General features: G+C 42.3%; 1 protein-coding gene across 1 annotated transcript in view; it reads right to left on the minus strand.

Annotated features, from left to right (window-relative positions):
• Positions 1-2,589: 2,589 nt before the first annotated feature.
• ARHGAP6 (Rho GTPase activating protein 6) overlaps positions 2,590-17,907 on the minus strand; it is an 81,090-nt gene continuing 65,772 nt past the window's right edge. The window contains exons 10-12 of the mRNA XM_012656807.1: positions 6,945-7,213; positions 5,169-5,249; positions 2,590-3,304 (exon numbers count right to left, since the gene is read on the minus strand). Of these exons, the coding sequence (XP_012512261.1) occupies positions 2,700-3,304; positions 5,169-5,249; positions 6,945-7,213 (955 nt within the window). The 3' untranslated portion in view covers positions 2,590-2,699. The remainder of the gene's footprint in view (positions 3,305-5,168; positions 5,250-6,944; positions 7,214-17,907) is intronic.

Raw genomic sequence — 17,907 nt, forward strand, 5'->3', positions numbered from 1 at the left:
TATGTATATATATATATTTTTTTCTTTTCTTTTTTTTTTTGAGACAGGGTCTCCCTCTGTTGCTCAGGCTAGCGGGCAGTGGCGTCATCATACCTCACTGCAGCCTCAAACTCCTGGGCTAAAGTGAGATTCTCCTGCCTCAGCCTCCTGAGTAGCTGGAACTACAGGTGCACGACACCATGACTAGATAATTTTTTATAGAGATGGGGTCTTGCCACGTTGCTCAGGCTGGTCTCAAACTCCTGGCCTGAAGTGATCTTCCCACCTCGACCTTCCAAACAGCTGGGATTACAGGCCTGAGTCGCCGTGCTTGGCTCTGTTAAAGGAGTATTGTTCAACTTGAAAGAGTTTGAGTTTTTTTGGTCAGGTATTATATCATTCACAAGGTGTTAGAAAGGACGTCAATTTCCACTCAGGTCTTCGGGTCTCATGTGTGTGTTTTAAAAATTGCTTCTTTTCAGTATGATAAAGGCATCTAAGAAACAAGTTTTCACTCCCTAAACTGAAGATATGGCTACTGGACTTAAAGTTACAAACAGAAAGGGAGAGTGAATATCTATCTATCTATCTATATATATATGAAGATATTCTCATCCTTGTTTTCTGGACTGCCTGTTTTAGATCTATTAATAGGTGCACATACTTTTTGTTACCTTTTCTGACATAGACATCAATCTCAGGGCCATTTGATCTGGAAGTTTTAAAAAATAAGACTATTACAGCAAGAGTCGGGTGGGAAGGGGATCCCTTATGTCATGCAGTCCAGTCCAAGAAGAAGGGAAGGAACTGCTCAGACCACAGTCAAATTCAAAGCCAAGAAGGCACAGGGTCAGCAGGAGTAGAATGACAGTAGGTGGCATAGAAAAGCCACCTGTGATCCACAATCAAGCAGTGCTTGCTCTGGATCTTGCTTGCAACCTTTGGCTGAGTCAGGCAGCCACAAAGAACTGGAGGTCTGCAGGCAAATCCTTCCCCAGTCCCAGCCAGTAGCGGAAGTGCTGGATCCAATAGCAGAGTCTGAAGCTATCGCAATGATTCTGAAATGAGAAATATTACCCGCCACTTCTAGACTTTACTATTTCAGCCCTGAAACAAATTAGGCATCTAAGTCCTCTAGAGCAGATATAACTTACAGGGATTGGGTTGGGCAACACCTGTCTAAAGAGTAGAAACTTGAGTTTCATCCCATAGAAAACCACTTCCTCATCCACAATTGAGGAAATCAGCCTTTACTTGCAACAAATAATTATAAATTTCTAAATGCTTTGATGTCACTGAGTTGATGTCCCCAAGCCATCTGATATTTTTCTAACTAGCTTCTTAGCTATATATGTATATGCATAGAATTGTCATTATTTATTACACTTAGACTTTTGGACAGTGAAGTATATGTCTGGAAAGTGGCATGAGTTCATTCATGAGATTTAAAGCCACGGAACAAAGCCTTTGCTTAACTTTTTATTCATCATGGCACAAGATAGAACTTTAAGAAACACCACTGGAAACTTCATCACCAACATGAAAATTAAGAGTAGAATGTTTTATAAAAAAAAGTTATTTTTCTATAATACACTTTCCCTTCTTAAGTGAAAAAAACTCATAAAATACTGAAGCAAATCGCCACCTGCTGGTCAAAAATGGTTTTGCAGTTGAAAAACTTCAAAGTTACTGAAGTACAGTAGGAACATTTTACAATACTCACAATATTACCGAAGAAAACATTTCCTCAGCCTTTGGCACAATGTAAGTACAAAGCTGTAGTTTTTATCCCAAATGTGATTGAATTTATAAAGAATTGCATGTGATTTGGTTAATACTGGTTATGGGGCAAAGGGAAAAACCATGTTCTTCTATAGATTCTTAAACACTTTATAGTTTGGATTCCAGTTTATAGTTTTGCAAAATACATTAACATTATACATTATAAATATATATTATATATGGTCTATGTAAAGTTGAATTTGACCTAAAATGAGACGGACTTCTTAATTAGTCTTTTTGTTAGGCACGGCCTTTTTCTTGTTTAACTGAATCCTTTTAAACAGGTTCTAAAAATATATCTCATAATGTATCAAATTTAATATCTGCCTTAGCCCTTATTCCACTTGGAAAAGCATTCAGTGACTATATACTTTTTGTATCTCGTTACTTATATAAAAATATGGCTTCTCATATTCTGTTATTTTCTTTTGTTAGTGTTTTCCTTAGGCATTGAAGGAAGGGCTGTCCCCAGTTAAAAACTATGGCGAAAGCACAGAAACCTGCTTGTGCATTCTAGAACATTCTATAGAATCTCATTGCTTAGTATTTCTCATTGCTTAATACAAGTGAAGTGATTTAAAAAAATTGTTCCTTTTGTTTTCTCTCTGTGAATATATCATATATGATTATCATACATAATCTGTTACAGAATATACAATAGTCAAAACTGAAGACACATAAATACAACAAGTGAGCTATCCCAAAGCAAGGGTTTTATCTTATATAGAGCCAAAAGGATGGTTTTTAGATTGGACATTGCCATCCGTTTTTGGTTGTGTTTTTGGATTTTCCCAAGGCTGGCTACGCAATAGAATCTGATTCCCAGTGGCGAGGGTGTGAGCGCTCTGCGTCTGCTAGCGAGCTGAGTTGCTCTGGTGTTGCTTCTGGAAAGTGTGAAAAGAGGACGAAGAGGCGGCGCCGGGGGCGGGCGGGGCGGCTCAGACCAACGTCTCGGGCAGGGCGTCGGGGTTGTCCGCGGACAGCAGCTCCCAGATCTGCCAGCGCTCTCTCTGCCAGTCCAGCCAGCCGGCCTCCCCCAGCTTCCGCCCGTCCTGCTCGCCGGCGGCCGGGCGGTGGGCGCTGCTCAGTTTTCTCCGCGGTCCCCGCTCGGCCATCTGGCTCCCCGGGTCCACAGCCCGACCCGCGCCTGCTCGGGGCTGCTGGGGCGACGCGGTGGCGGGCTTGCCCGGGCCCGGGTAGGGAGGAGGGGGCCTCTTGTCGCCCTTCCCGCTGCCTCGGGGTCTCTGGCACGGAGCAGGGGCCCGGCTTTGCAGCCAGGCAGCGTCCGGCTCGCTCTCGGGGAGGTCTTGGGCACTGCTCAGGGTCAAGTGCGGCTCGGCGACCCGCAGGGGGGGCGTGCTGCAGACGCGCGACGCGGGGGCCGCCGGGGCCGCGGCCTGAGTCCTTCCTGCGACCTGTGTGCCGCTGTCCAGCTCTGCGGGGCTCGCCTGCCACCGAGGCCAATTTGGGGACAGGTTCCCTTGAGAAAGGGAGCAGGGCCCCGGTCGTAGGGAGCTGCTTTCAAAAATGTCTCCATAGGAACCTGGAAGCCAGAGAGGAAGGTGTGAACTGGAATGAGTTTGCGGAGCCCCTGCTGGGGACTAGACTCCTGCTCTTTCCTCCCCACTGCCCTTTTCTAAAACTGAAAAAGCACAGCGTGCTCTTAGCTGACACTGCCTAAACAAAAGAACTTCCTAGCAAAAGAAATGACAAATGCTTTTTGATAATTGGCTCAATTCGTGTGGCGGCTCCAAACACATATGCCTAGACTCTGGCAGGTTAGCTGAGCTGTCAAACGAGATGAAATCGCCTTGTCGCCAATATATGTTTCTGGAAAGGTCCCCTTTACATGGCTGTGAAAACTTTTCGGGACTCAGAAGGGGAAAGAAGTGTCCCCTTCTTGTTCAATGCAGTTGGTGATCCAGGGGAGACACAAATTATAATGTGTTCATGTTTCTATCCTATCGGTGGAAGCTGTAGAAATAAACGCGTTGGATCTAAAATACTCCGTTCCATGCCAGGTGTTCATGAATGCAGCAGCTGCTGTGTATATTCTCCCCTCACCACTGTGGGGAACACTGGCTTGTTGTTCACCCAATCGTTCCTTTTCACTTCCTAGATGGCATTTCTCAGCCTCCCTTTAAGTTAGGAGGGCCACAGAAACAAGGCGTGGCCAACAAATGAGGACAGATGTGGTGTGAGCCATTTCTAGGCCTGGTGTAGTAAAAGATCCAACCAAACGTCTTCCTACTGCTCCTTGCTCTCCTCAGCCCAGCATGGAGAAACCACAGAAGACTCCGAGGCCTCTGAAGACAGTGGAACCACTGGCCAGGTGGACCGGGGCCCCTGTGTGACTATGTGGAACAAAGCACTCCCTCTCCTCAGCCGCCCCCGCCCCTCCGCACCTCACACAACTCCCCCTGGCCTAGGGCATGAGGGAGAAATGCACCCGTAATAGGCTGAACCACTGGAAAATAACTGGAAAATGGAAGTTAGAAAATCACATAAAGTTGCACAAACAGAATGATCATAATATTTGAAAAGTTTTCCAAAGGAAATGGAGTGGAATACAGTCAAAAGTTGGCATATTTGGTGGAAAGCCTAATGAGAGTTTTATCCTTTTCCTCCCTATTTTCAGCATTTCCCAAATTCTATCTTTTTTTTTTTGAGACAGAGTCTCACTCTGTTGCCCCAGCTAGAGTGCCATGGCATCAGCCTAGCTCACAGCAACCTCAAACTCCTGGGCTCAAGCGATCCTCCTGCCTCAGCCTCCCGAGTAGCTGGGACCACAGGCATGCGTCACCATGCCCGGCTATTTTTTTTCTATATATTTTTAGTTGTCCGATTAATTTCTTTCTGTTTTTAGTAGAGACGGGGGTCTCGCTCTTGCTCAGGCTGGTTTCGAACTCCTGAGCTCAAACAATCCGCCCGCCTCGGCCTCCCAGAGAGCTAGGATTACAGGCGTGAGCCACCACGCCCGGCCTTCAAATTCTATTTGATAAGCATGTAATATAATGACAATAAAGCAAAAATTAAAGAAAATTAATTTTAAAAGTAAATGTAGGCTGGGTGTGGTGGCTCATGCCTGTAATCCTAGCACTCTGAGAGGCCGAGGCAGGAGGACTGCTTGAGGCCAGGAGTCCAAGACAAGCCTGAGCAAGAGCGAGACTCTATCTCTACTAAAAATAGAAAAATTAGCCAGGTGTGCAGTGCCTGCAGTCCCAGCTACTCAGGAGGCTGAGGCAGGAAGATCGCTTGAGCCCAAGAGTTTGAGGTTACTGTGAGCTATGATGATGCCACTGCACTCTAGCATGGGCAACAGAGCGAGACTCTGTCTCTAAATAAATAAATAAATAAATAAATAAATAAATAAATAAATGTAATAAATTTTAGAGATAATACTTTACCTGTCATTCCTGGGTCTTTGGATCCACTTTTTAATGTTGAGTGCCAAGTTCCCCAGATATTGAAAGGTTCCTCAGACATATCTAGAAAAAAAATTGTATAGAAAGGTATATAGCATAAAATGAGGATTTAAGGACAGAAATCAATAAACGAATATTTTTATAACATCTCTTCTGTGCAAAGATCTGAATTTGAGATAGTCTTGGATACAAACAGAATACAATTTAGACCTGCTTTCAGGAGGCTCATTCCATTTTGGATTTACAAAAAGGCTCTTTCTACATCATGGTTGTGGTAGACAGAATAAGGCCCACCCCCCAATAATCTGTGTCATAACCCCAGACCCTGTAAAGCTGTTATCTTATATTCAAAAGGGGCTTTGCAGATGTGCTTAAATTATGGTTCTTGAGATGGGGAGATTTTCCTCGATTATCCGGGTGGCCACATATAATCACAAGGGTCCTTATAAGAATGAGGCAGGGGAGAAGCTTGCTATGTTGCTTTGTAGGTGGAGGAAGGGGCCACGAGCCAAGGGATGCAGCAGCCTCTAGAAGCTGGAAAAGGCGAGGAATCTATGCCCTAGGACCTCCAGAAGGGAAGTCAGCCCTGTGGATCCATTTGAGACTTCTGATCTCCTGAACAGTAAGATAACAAATTTGTGTGTTGTTTTAAGCCCCTAAATTTGTGGCAAAAGCAGCAATGGGAAACTAATACAAGGGCGATGGGTGGCAATGGCCTTACAGGCACTGAGCACATTAACATAGAGGAACAGTAGTTACAGTTCTGCACCACCCTCAGGGATACTCTGCTACTGCCATCAGTGGGTTTCTTCATGCACGCATTTGCTCATCAATCCCCTCAGTTTGTCCATAAGTATTTATGGGGGAAGGCACTGTATTATATTAGGCTTTTCCCCCATCTCATTTAATCCTCACTACGATCCTGTTATGGGATCATGATTACAATTCACAGAAGCAAACGTCTACTGGGTGCCTCCGCGTGTTCAGCAATTCACAAGCATTATCTCATCCCATCCCTAGGAGATTCCCAGGAGATCATTTTGCAGATGAGGTAACTAGTTTAAGGAGCAGGTAAGAAATGCACACACAATTACATAGCAAGTCTCATCGAGTGCTTATTACAAGCTAAGTGCTACATTAAGGGCTTTATGTGGATTAGTTAATGAAATCCACTGAATTTAAGACTGTTATTCTGAGTTTTCATAGCAGGGAGAAATGTGACTCCGAAAAGCTCAATCACTCGCTCAAGAGTCTGGTTGAAAATGGAAGGTTTCTGACTCCAAGCCTAGAGCTCTTGTCACTGGACACTAACACTAATGGTTCTGGCACGCTGTCTTGTTACAGAGTAGGTTCAGCTTTTCTTTGGAAAAGTAACAGCAGTAATTGGATGACATCTTATACTAGCAAATATGCAACCCAAACCCACCAGCCAGGACACATAAATTTCCTTGGATGCTGGAGGGAAAAAAAGTCAGCTGGGAATACAAGTGGCTCCCCTGGGCAGGTGCTTGCTTCCCAGATGTTTGAGGCTAGGGCTGCAGGGACGGAACCCTCTCCCAGCCAACAACTGGACTTGCCACACCTTCCTCCTCCTGGAGCAGGAGTGAGGCGTGTACCCACTAAGTGCTCATTCAATGACAGGAACATCAAACAAGGGAGAATTGAAGAGAAGGTCTGAGACGCCCCCACACCATGCCACATGTAACAAGAGAAGGGTCATTTGTTTTGGCCAACGTCGGCCGGCCGGGTTCCAGTTACCTTTCCCAAGCCTTGGTCCAGGAGAACTTTCTCTTGACTTTGAAGATGGCAAGTGGCCCACCAGCATATACTGCCCCGGCACTTTGTAAAACTTCTCTGAGCCCCCCGGCGCCGCGTCCTCTTGCATAGCCAGCAGGGAGCGCTCGGATAGCACTGGGGAGTTGTTGTCATAAGGGGAGATGTCACCGCTGGAGGCCTTGTTGGAGTCTGTAGAGGAGTGCCTCCCTCCCACGGAAAAGGAAACTTCCGACTGCAGCATGTCAGGGCTTCTGGCACAACAAGACAATTACAGGTGTGTGAGTGTGTTAACAAGTAGCGACCAGATTCAAACGATATGACCGTTACACAACGGACCGTTACATATCAACGGACAGGAGGAGAATGCATGGACACAGGGGCTGAAACTAAAAAGACCTTTCGAACAATGTTCCGAGACGTCTACATCCATGAAGTGAAAGCGTTGTCACGTAATGGCCAGCAGATGGCAGCAAAACCCAACAGATGAAACAGGAAACGTGAGCCGGGGAAGGAGGGGAGCGCGCCAAGCCCAGATGGGTCCCTGTGATGGCCAGTGTGTGTCGCTGAAGTGCCTCAGGGACTAACTCCTGTGTCCACTTTTAAATTAAAGGCTGTTGCTCACCATTAAGTAAGGAAAAACTAGCAGATAACTCTTTTACCTTCATCAATATCCTGAATTAAAAATAATTCTGATAAAACTAGGGCTGACACTTTGCTTCAAGTTCACTATGGCTTTATGGACAACTTTTCTTCTCACTAAAAATACTTAGTGTAAGTAAATCCATCCCTCCTGCAATAAAGATGATGATGCTACTGGTGGGGATGAGTGTTACATGTATAAAATGGTGGCCGAAAAAGATAAATGTATGACCGTCACTAGAGTCCAAATCTGAAACGATTCTGCAAGGCACTAGTGTTTTTACAAACCGATGTAAGACATGCTAATTAGCATACCATAGCATAATCCTATATGTGTAAGTTGTCACAGCAACAGAAGTAACAGTGAAAATGTAAGTGGAACAGCAAAATGAGAACTTCGGGAACATGAAAGGAGTGTGGGAAGTCTTACCTGGAAACATCTTTATTTTCTACCTTCCTCAAAACAGTGGCCCTGACAACATCTTGAAGGGAAACAATCACAGGTTGATTAAAAGTTCCAGAACCTGCTTCTGTTTTTTCCCCCCTACTTCCCTTCTCTTTACTAGTCTTTGCTCTCTTTCGGTTTAATTTTTCAAAACAAATCCTTTGTGGTCTTAAAGAAGGTAAACACATGCCTGAGCAATGCTTTCCTAACCAAATGGATTTGTGCATGCAAAATGGAGGATCCCACAGGGGATCTAGCTTGTCTCAGGTTTCCAGCAGGGGTTGGTATCCAGGGGAACAACTTCCCAGCATCTGTGATACAGCGCTGTCACCGGGACAGGCAGGGAGCACTTTTGCCAAGGACATTTCCTACCTACATGGAATAAATAAGTCCTTTCCTTGCTTCCTGTTTGAACTGATATCAGATAATCTTAGGGGAAGGAATCAGAGGACCGCCATGAGGATGATTTTCCAGACCTTTAGGCCACTAATAAATTTGAAGGAAAAATAAAAGGAATTTAGTATTTCTGTTGGAAAGCGAGGGAAAGAGCAATTTAACCACCATATCTAATTAAAGGGGAGAAAAGTCTCCCTAATTCTAGCTGAGGGAACACAAAAGAAAACAAATGGACACTTGTCTGTTGTCATGGGGCATAACTCCAGTTGAGGAAAGTCTATTATGAAAACGGAAAAAATGGAATGTTTTAAATTGGTAGCTAACACAGAACTCAGCTCAGCTCAAAATCAGGGTTCCATGTTCTGACCAGGGATAGACACTGTATTACTTGGCTAATTTCATTTGTTTTCCCTGTTCAGTTGACATTTTTTTGGTCGCTAATAAAAATGCCTTATGTCTACTCAGCAGGAGTAAGTCATGGTTTTATATCAATAATAGTGAGTACATAAAGTCTTATTTTATGGGACTTTTCAAGGACAGTCAATTCATTAGCCAAGACAAAAAAAGTCAGGGCTACCAATATTTTATTTTGTGGTTTCTTTTTGCCCTCTCATATTGGGGGGAAAATTTTGAAAAGGTCAAATTTAGCTCACGAAGACTACAATAATTCTGTCTCACGTCTTGCTCATCTGTGTTATAGCACTTATAGAAGAGAATACATTCAACAAAACGGCATAAGTTGCAGATGCGGCCTGGAGTTATGTGTGTAAAGACAGATACCCATGGAAGAAATTTCTCCTAAGTGTTGGAACTAGGGACATTTGGGTTTCTACCGAATGAGTAGGTTATTTTTACCTTATGAAACCATGAGTCATGCAATAAATAATGTATTTCTGTCTCCAATGACTGCTAAAATGTTCGGAAGAATTGAGGCACCACTTGAGTTGGTATATTGAAGCTTGGGGGATGTCTTTGTGTGTTTCCCATCCTAACTTCACCTTATCTTATCACTCTTTCCATCATTTTTCTTCCCCCAACCTCTTAAATTACTTACCATGATATTGCTCCACTTTACATATTTTTTTTTCAAGCTGCTTCAAAAACTTGTTTTTGGACTGATGTATAGACAGGGAAGTCATGCCTACATTAATTGTTGTGGAGGGGGCTGAAAAGGCAGTATGCCCCATGGGAACATTTAGTTTTGTGAAAACAAAGCAAAATAAAACAAGGACAATGATAACAACAAAAAAACTAACTGAAGTTGCCACACTATTTATTCCTCCATTTTCAGAGCTCTGATCGGATCTGATCAAGTAGAGGGGAGAGAGGAGGCAGTGGTAGAGGGCTGTTGTCCCTTTCCTCTCTTCTTTGGGTCGACTCTGCACAATCTCACTGAGTGGCTGTAAGAGTGTGCTCCCCAGGGGGCAACATCTGCATCGCTTGGGGATGTATTGGAAATGTAAACTCTCAAGCTCCATTCTGGACCTACAGACAAGACTGGCTACATCATTTGCAGAGCCCAGTGCAAAATGCACATGCAAGGCCCCATATTAAAAAAATGAATTTCAAGATGGTGACAGCAGATTTATTAAACCAAATGCAAGCTACTTCTGAGTGTGGATCACAGCCCAGGAAGCCAGCTCTGTCTATGGAAAGGGAAATTCGGGGTGGGACCCGCAAACTGTGTTTATAAGAAGCCCTCCAGGTGATTCTGATGCATGGGGATGTTTGAGAACCTCTCATAACCAAATCTTCCTTTACTCTCTCAATCCATAGATGTGACAGTGAGCTAAGAGTCCGCTAAGAGCCAAATTGGGAGGGAAACCAAAGATGGTGGCGAAAACTGTAGCACTGGCTGGCCTGGAGGTGAACATGGTAGTCCTGACCCTGGGTGGCTGGAACCACAGCTTGGCGAAGAAGGGAGATTGTGGCCATCTCAGCTGATTCCTGGACCTCCTCTGTCTGCTGTGAGCAGGATCCAGACAACTGAATGTAGTTTGGTGGTGGATCAGAACATGTTGAGGTAAGAGAGGGGCAGAAATGGCCAATCTGACTTTCTCTGCTCTTCTGATTCAATCTCCTAAGTCAAGTCACCAAAGTGACCACAGTTGGGGCCCTAATCAGGGGAGAAATGGGCGGGGGGTCCTGAAACTAATCCCTGGAGTAGAGGTGGATGAGGTGTCTCACAGTAGACACAGGCCCTGAACCTTCTCGGAGTGACTGGGGTCACAGCCAAGGACACAGACAAGAGGAGGCCATCCCATGAGAGATGATGTCTTCCTTTCGCAGACCCCAGTATATCCTGGCCATGGTACGAGGTACCGTGTGAGTGCCCATGGCAAACAGCTAGAGAAATATGCTTACGTGAAATAACCCCTTGGCCTGTGAGAAGAGTAAAAGTTGATATTTATACACAGTTAATTATGTGGCAGGCATTGTACCAAACTACTGTGAACAACCCTCCTTGTTCCTGACCTTGGTCTGGAAATGAGTGAACAAAACAAAGAGTTGACTAAATAACACGGCTTTCCACCAGTAGAGGCAGTAGGGGCTGGTACCCTTCTAAAATTTATTTGATAAATAGTGTTCAATGTTATTACAAATCAATAGAAAAATGCTATCTTTTATACTTAGAGTTGATGGCCTTTTTAAATGTTTAGAATATTTTCCTATCTATCATTTTATTTTCTCAGCAGAGGTCAGAAGGTGGCAGCCAAATTTGCCTAAGAACTTACGCCCAGGAATTATCTCCCCATGTGAAAGCCCACCAGTTAAAAAACAAAACTGTTTTATTCACTCCTTAGGACTCTCACAACAACATAGGCAGTTCAAAGATTTTAAAAAGTTTAGTGCCATTCTATTGCTTTATCATTGAATTTGTTGGAAGCAAATTCAGGATCAATATATACACACATACACAACCCACATATATACACAACACACACAAACACATGCATACACATATTCACGCACAAATGCACACACATACACACATATAAATACACAGACACATGCACACACATATACATGCACACTTATGCACACATGCAACAATATACATGTATGCATACACACATGCACACACACAGACCCACTTAGGAAATACAATTAGAAGTAAAGAAACAGAAGTGAGGGAGAGAACCGGATTGCTGAATGGAGGCTGGAGTCTGGAGAAATTTCCAGAGGCCTGGAAGTAGAACTATGAGAGCTTTTCAGAGCATTTTTGTCCTCTAGGGGACTGGATGCCCAGTCATTGTGGACACCTTCATTACATACCTATGCTTTTTGTGTCTGTCCATTTTCTACTTCCAGAGCTTTCTATTCTATCCCAAAGTTTCTGAAACATTTTTAATTTTATGGAAATTACTGTTTCCAGTAAAGTCAGTTTGTCAAATGTATAAATAAATCAGGTAAAATCTATAAAGCTTTGTAATAGTCTTTATATAAAAAAAAATCACAAATCAGAAAACAAGTTTTTATAATCCAGAAATTCTGTGAGAGAACAAGGTATGAATAAGTCCAGGTATAGTGTAGTAGAAATGTGGATGGTAAAAGAAGATATACGAAAGGAAATTTCTCTGAACCTGAAACCTAGAGATAAAAATGAGAAAAGAAAGAAAAGCTACCTTTCAGGCTACGACTGTCAGAGAAGTGGTCGTCAGCCAGGATCAGGGTACCCTGAGGGTGGCTAAAACCTGCTATTGTGAGTCAGCTCTGGGAGCTCCTAAGTTACCTTCCTACAGACTAGCTCTGATTAGGAGAACTCTCTCATTCCTGAAGACTGGTGGAGAAATGAGCCCAGGGGAAGGTTTTTAGTGATTTTTCCATAGGACACTCAGTGTCAAATTCAGAAGATCACACCCCCTTTAGGTATGTCTGAAAAATGAGACAAGCAACCACAAATGTCTACTCTTAGATTTTCGCCTAGGATAATCCAACTCTAAGAAGACAGTTTTGAGTTCAAGGTTCCAAATAAAGGCATTAAAATACTCATGAATCTATTTATATAACGTATTTACTCTGACCAGTGATTCATTAGATGAGGAATAGTCTGAAAGCATGTAGTGGCCTCTCTTTCTGTGTTTTGGAATTTAATGGATTGAGGTTCAGAACGTTGGGTGGACAAGTTGACAGTTGACATGGGTTTGCATCCAAAAGTGCCTAGTGGCTTCTCTTTCTAGTCCCAGGGTAACATGGATTGAGGTTGGGAGTGTTGGGTGGATGGGTTGCCAGTCAACATGGGTTTGCCTCCATGCATGGAGGGTTTCCCCATTAGACCCCCAGACCCCAGGACCATCCACAGCATGCATAGCCAGTCTCAGCTAACCAGACAAGCATGAGACGGGCATGAAGAGCGAGTCACGTTCTCACCCTTAGCTGCTCCCTCCAGGTCAGGGCGTAAACGCGCTGGCAGGGTACTGCGGGCAGGCCTGCGCTGCAGCTGGAAGCACAGAACTTGTTCTGGGGATAAATGGAAAACTCCGGTTCAATCACCGGATGTGGCCGGCCCAGCCCCTCACTGAGTTACCCCAGTGAGAAGCACTCGTGGAGATTGCAAATGTGCGTTGGCTTCATTTTTGGCTTAATCATTCAACTGATAAACTTCAGTTTGTTGGAACTCAAAGCATGTAACCATTTTGGATGATATTAATTGTGCTGGGAAAGGAATCCACTGCCGCAGCAGCTCTAGAATCACGGAGGATTTTCACATTAATCATGCTCAGTTCTGCAAAGCCTCCCTTAGGAAGATTCCTAGGGAAAAAGGGACCCCACTTCAAAGAGGAGCTGACATGGATCCAAACTCCCTACTGATGATGAAGCCACATTGAGCTTTGTGAAATTTCTCCCCTCATTGTTAGTCCTTGAGCTTTTGAAGATAAGACACCGTGAAGATAAGACAGTGCTGTCTTTATTCATTTTATTTATAGTGGGCCTGATAAAACATTTTCAAATTAATATTTTTTAAACTTATAAGGAAGCTGCGAATCACAGTAAAGGTGTTAGAGGGAGGAAGGGGCGACACTATAAATTCTTCCTCCATCTTAGATTGCCTTTCCATAGAAGGCACATTCATGCTTTTTGGAATTTTTTGTTATGGAATTCCCTCCTCCACATAAGACTTTTTCTAAACCTCTCTGGCTGAAAGGGCTTTCTTAAATGGAATGTGTGTGTGTGTGTGTGTGTGTGTGTGTGTGTGTGTGTGTGTGTCTCGGGGGGTGGATGGGTTAATGTTTCATGATTTCCAGGGTACTGGAATGAAATGAAAGTTGAGGCCACTAGTTACTGCCAGTTAATAGGATTGTTTGCTGTTATACTATACTGATAAAGACAGATTTCTTATCTCTGAAAAATTCCCGAAGCTTTTTTTCTGATTTGACAAATCCTGGTAAAAGAAAAACAGAAATCATAGTCCATCTCATAACACTCTATGGATTTGTAGAAGAAGACATTTTTAATGATGATCTTTGAAAGATTAAAATAAATGGTTTACATGATATTTATTTGAGAAGTGAAATGTAATACCTTTAAATTACAAGAAAGCCTAACGTTTCCCCAGAATGAAGAAGGGACACCTATCATTCAATAGGATGAACATCCAGCTAAACAAAACAATTATTTTCCGGTTCTGAAATTTTGTCTTTTGAGATGAGTACAGCTCTTCAACAATGGTCCTGATTCACTAGTCACCAGTTTTACTATTTTTTGACAATTTCAGTAAAAACTTGGTGATGGCCACTAACAGAATTAACCACAGTGGAATTTAAAAATATACACTTATGGGTTTAGTTCATCCATATCTGCCTTCTCCCCAAATGCAGTTAAATGTGTCCTATTTTGATCTTGTTTCCAGAAAATAGTAGAGAATGCTTTACTTAGCCTTATTTAGTTAATATTCTATTCCAGGGGAGCCTATGAGGTTTGAAGGAATAAAAGCAAATCATCCTTATATACTTTCTCAAGCCTACATTTAAAAATTAAAAGAACTGTTGTTAGAACTAGTTACCATGTCTCAGATGATCTGAGCTCCGCTGTGCTCTCCTGAGCTCTGAATTTATAGAGGATTTTCACATTTATCAAGCTCAGTTCTGCCAAGCATCCCTTTGAAGAACCCTAGGGGCTTGAGGCGCCTCAGGCAAAACGAAGACTGCACCTCTGTATACATGGTTCTAAGTATGGTTATTTTTTTCCCCAGAGCATCAAAGCAGTTGAAAAATTAAAAAGTGGGTACATTAGGACTTATATCATTATATTAAGTTAAATGTTTTATTTATGCCCAAACAGAATTTCATTATTATCTTATTTCAGGTTACTTTAATTTAAAATTATTTAAGATTATCACATGGTCAAGAGAAATTGTCAAACATAGCAATTCTCTCGGTTGGAACCAAGAAAAACAGAGTTAATTTTTAAAATCTGATTTATGAGTTGCCTCCATTTAAGCCAGGGGCACACATTTTACCTTTTGTTTCAGGTTCCAGTATGGCTAAGCACGGCACTAGTCTTTTAAAAATTTTGATATTTTGTCATCAAAGATTTTCGGCATTAACTTGAGTTTTAAAAATTATTACATTACGATATAGTTAATTTTGATGATTTTTTGATACCCCCTTAAATGTTGTGTCTAGGCATTTCCTTAGTCCCAGCTCTGCTATGATACCTTTGTTTTGTTGCAAATGCCCACATTCAACATACCATGTCCTCTTTGATTAACCTGCCATTTTCATCCCCTACTTCCTCACATCCCTAAATCAAAGGGGTCGGGGATCTATTTTAAGTACCTTCGAAGAAAAGAGCATATCATTCTAAAAAAGATACTGGACAAGCAATTTTTAAAAACTGGATGTCTTGCATTCTTAGTAATAGAAATCTCTTTTAATCTCCCTTTGGTATCCCCTTTGGTTGGAGCCAAACATCTAAGCAGACAAGCACAAGAAAAAATAATGAATTCTCCTTTCACTCCTCCAATACCAATGTTGCATGAAGCAGGGAAAAACCCAGATCAAAACAAAACATTAAGTTCCCAAATATCACTCAATGTTTGCTCTTTCAAAACAGAAATTATAATAAATATTTTTCTTGTTCTTGGTTTTACACTTTTGAAAACTCATTTCTTTTCCCCTGCAAATAAAATCTTACGCAGTTTCCACTTGGCCTCACAGGAATGTAAAGCTTTCTTTAGGTATGTGAACTGGTGGCAAAGAACAGAAGCTTCAGGAAAAAAAACCCAAAGGGTCAGAAACAACTAATAGGCTTTGCTTTAAGTCACAATGCCACAACTTAAAGTTCTCTCTTGTGCCATATTGCTGTGTAGGTTGCTATCTCATGGAAACCAAAATAGAGTTTAGTGATGCCCAAGTCTTTGGTAAATAGTTGCAAATGAACCAACTGGTGAAATTTGAAGCAATCTGTTAGTAATTGTTAACATTTATTAAGCATTTATGATAAACTATATACTATTCTAAGAGCAGACAACTCTATATTAAAGTTGGTGCTACTGTCTACCTCTAGTCTACAGATGAGGAAGCTGAGACAGAGAGAGATTAAGAAATTTATCCAAGACCACACAGCTAAGAGCCCTGGAATTGGAATTCAAACTCGAGTGATCTGGCTCTGGATCTGGCTCTGGATCCAAAGCCTTAACCAGTATGTTAAACTACACAAGCATGTGTTACTGATGGATAATTGACACGCCAATGTAGCCAGCAACATGTGCCATTTTGGGGTACTATAATATAATTTACTATCCCTATAATCTACCATCACAGTAATCTATTGTCACTGTAATCCATCATCACTGCTTCTTGACTTAAATACCACTCCTTAGCCAGCCATTCTAGGGCTTCTGCCCTCAGTGCTGGCCAGCCTCTATCATGCCCCCAGCCAGTCAACATAGTTACTGTTATGTTTAGGCCTTGCTCCAAGCTCCCCAAACATCCAGGCGTGTTTACATCCTCCCCAGTCTTCAAAGTTCACTGCAAATCTTTCCTCTTCTCAGAAGCCATATCTCTTTCCCTTCTCCAAACTCCAAGTGGATTTACGGTCTGGAGCATTCCTTTGTCAACACAAAGACTCCTTTTATCAATGTCAAAAATCACCCAGCTCAAGCTCCCATGTGATAGTAAATAAGTGATATCCAATGTGGTGGATCTAAGCTAGAGATTCTTAGCCCTGGTTGCTCATTAGAATCACGTGAAGAACTTTGAAAAATCCCAATGTCCAGATGGCAATCTAGAACAAAAGAACCAGAATCTCTTAAAGGGTGGTCCAGGAATAGTTGTTCTTCAAGCTCCCCAGGTGATTCCAGGGAGCAGGTGAGTCTGAGAGCAACTGTTCCAGCACCTATCGTTTAGTACTCTGTGACATACTTAATAACAGGCCTCCTATTATTTTTAACTTCAGAGGCCTCCTCCAACAAGTCTGGAAGCTCTTACAGGCAAGCATATGCTTTGATATTTTAAGATTTATCTACTCCAAGTGTGGATCATGGACCATCAGCATCAGCATCACTTGGGAGCTAGTTAGAAATTCAGATTCTCAGATCTCCACTGGTCAGTCCCACTGATTCAGAAAGAGCCTTTTACCAAGATCTGGTGATCTGTATGCACAGTAAAGTTTGGGAAGCACATGTTTATGGCATAAAGACACCACCTATAGCTCAAGGGTAGGACTCTCAAGCCTCAAAAGGTCACTAAAAATAAATATTCATTTGTTAATGAATGCATTTTACGTCAAGGCATTATTATCAGCCTTTTGGGCTGTTCCTAGGCCTATACCTAGACGAAAAACAAGCCAAACATTTTCTTCTCCTTCTTACTAAGTCAGTCTTCCCCAAATGTTTTCTGTTCTTTGATAATGCCAGTCCTTGACATACACAGACCTCCCGTGAGCTCCCCTGCCCTTCCTGGAAGCCCAGACACTCACCTAAGACCTTGGTCTAGAGTCAGCTTGGCTAGACCTTATAATTCTACCTCTTACTCTCATAGGGATAGAGAACAGAAGAAGCTAGACAATTGTACAGCTTGGGATGGGCTTAGTATGCATGCTTCTTTTCCTAATAGTAGAGGAAGAAAGGTTCACTTTTTACCTTGGCATTTATATGCAAAGAACATACTTGAAAACCACATGAAAATAACTTCTATCAACTTTTTTTAAAGTGCAAAATTTATCTAGTTAATAGTGCCACACAAAAGCAGAAATTTGGCCAGTCAAAATCAGTGGATTTTTAGGTGTGTGTTTTCTAGCTTTGTCACAAAGTACCAGTGATATGTTATAAATACAGCTTAATAAGGGATTCACAAATAGAAATGCCACTATGTCTGTTTCTTTGCAAAACGGAGGGGAATAAGTGAGTTCATTAAAATTCTGCTGGTACATAATCTGTTGGAAGAAAAGCCATTTGTTAGTATAAAAACTTAAGTTAGAACTCAAACCTTGATGAGGGTTAGAAAGATAGGAAAAATTTAA

Source organism: Propithecus coquereli, unplaced genomic scaffold (assembly GCF_000956105.1).
Source record: "Propithecus coquereli isolate 6110/MARCELLA unplaced genomic scaffold, Pcoq_1.0 Scaffold52, whole genome shotgun sequence".
Classification (NCBI taxonomy): Eukaryota; Metazoa; Chordata; class Mammalia; order Primates; family Indriidae; genus Propithecus; species Propithecus coquereli.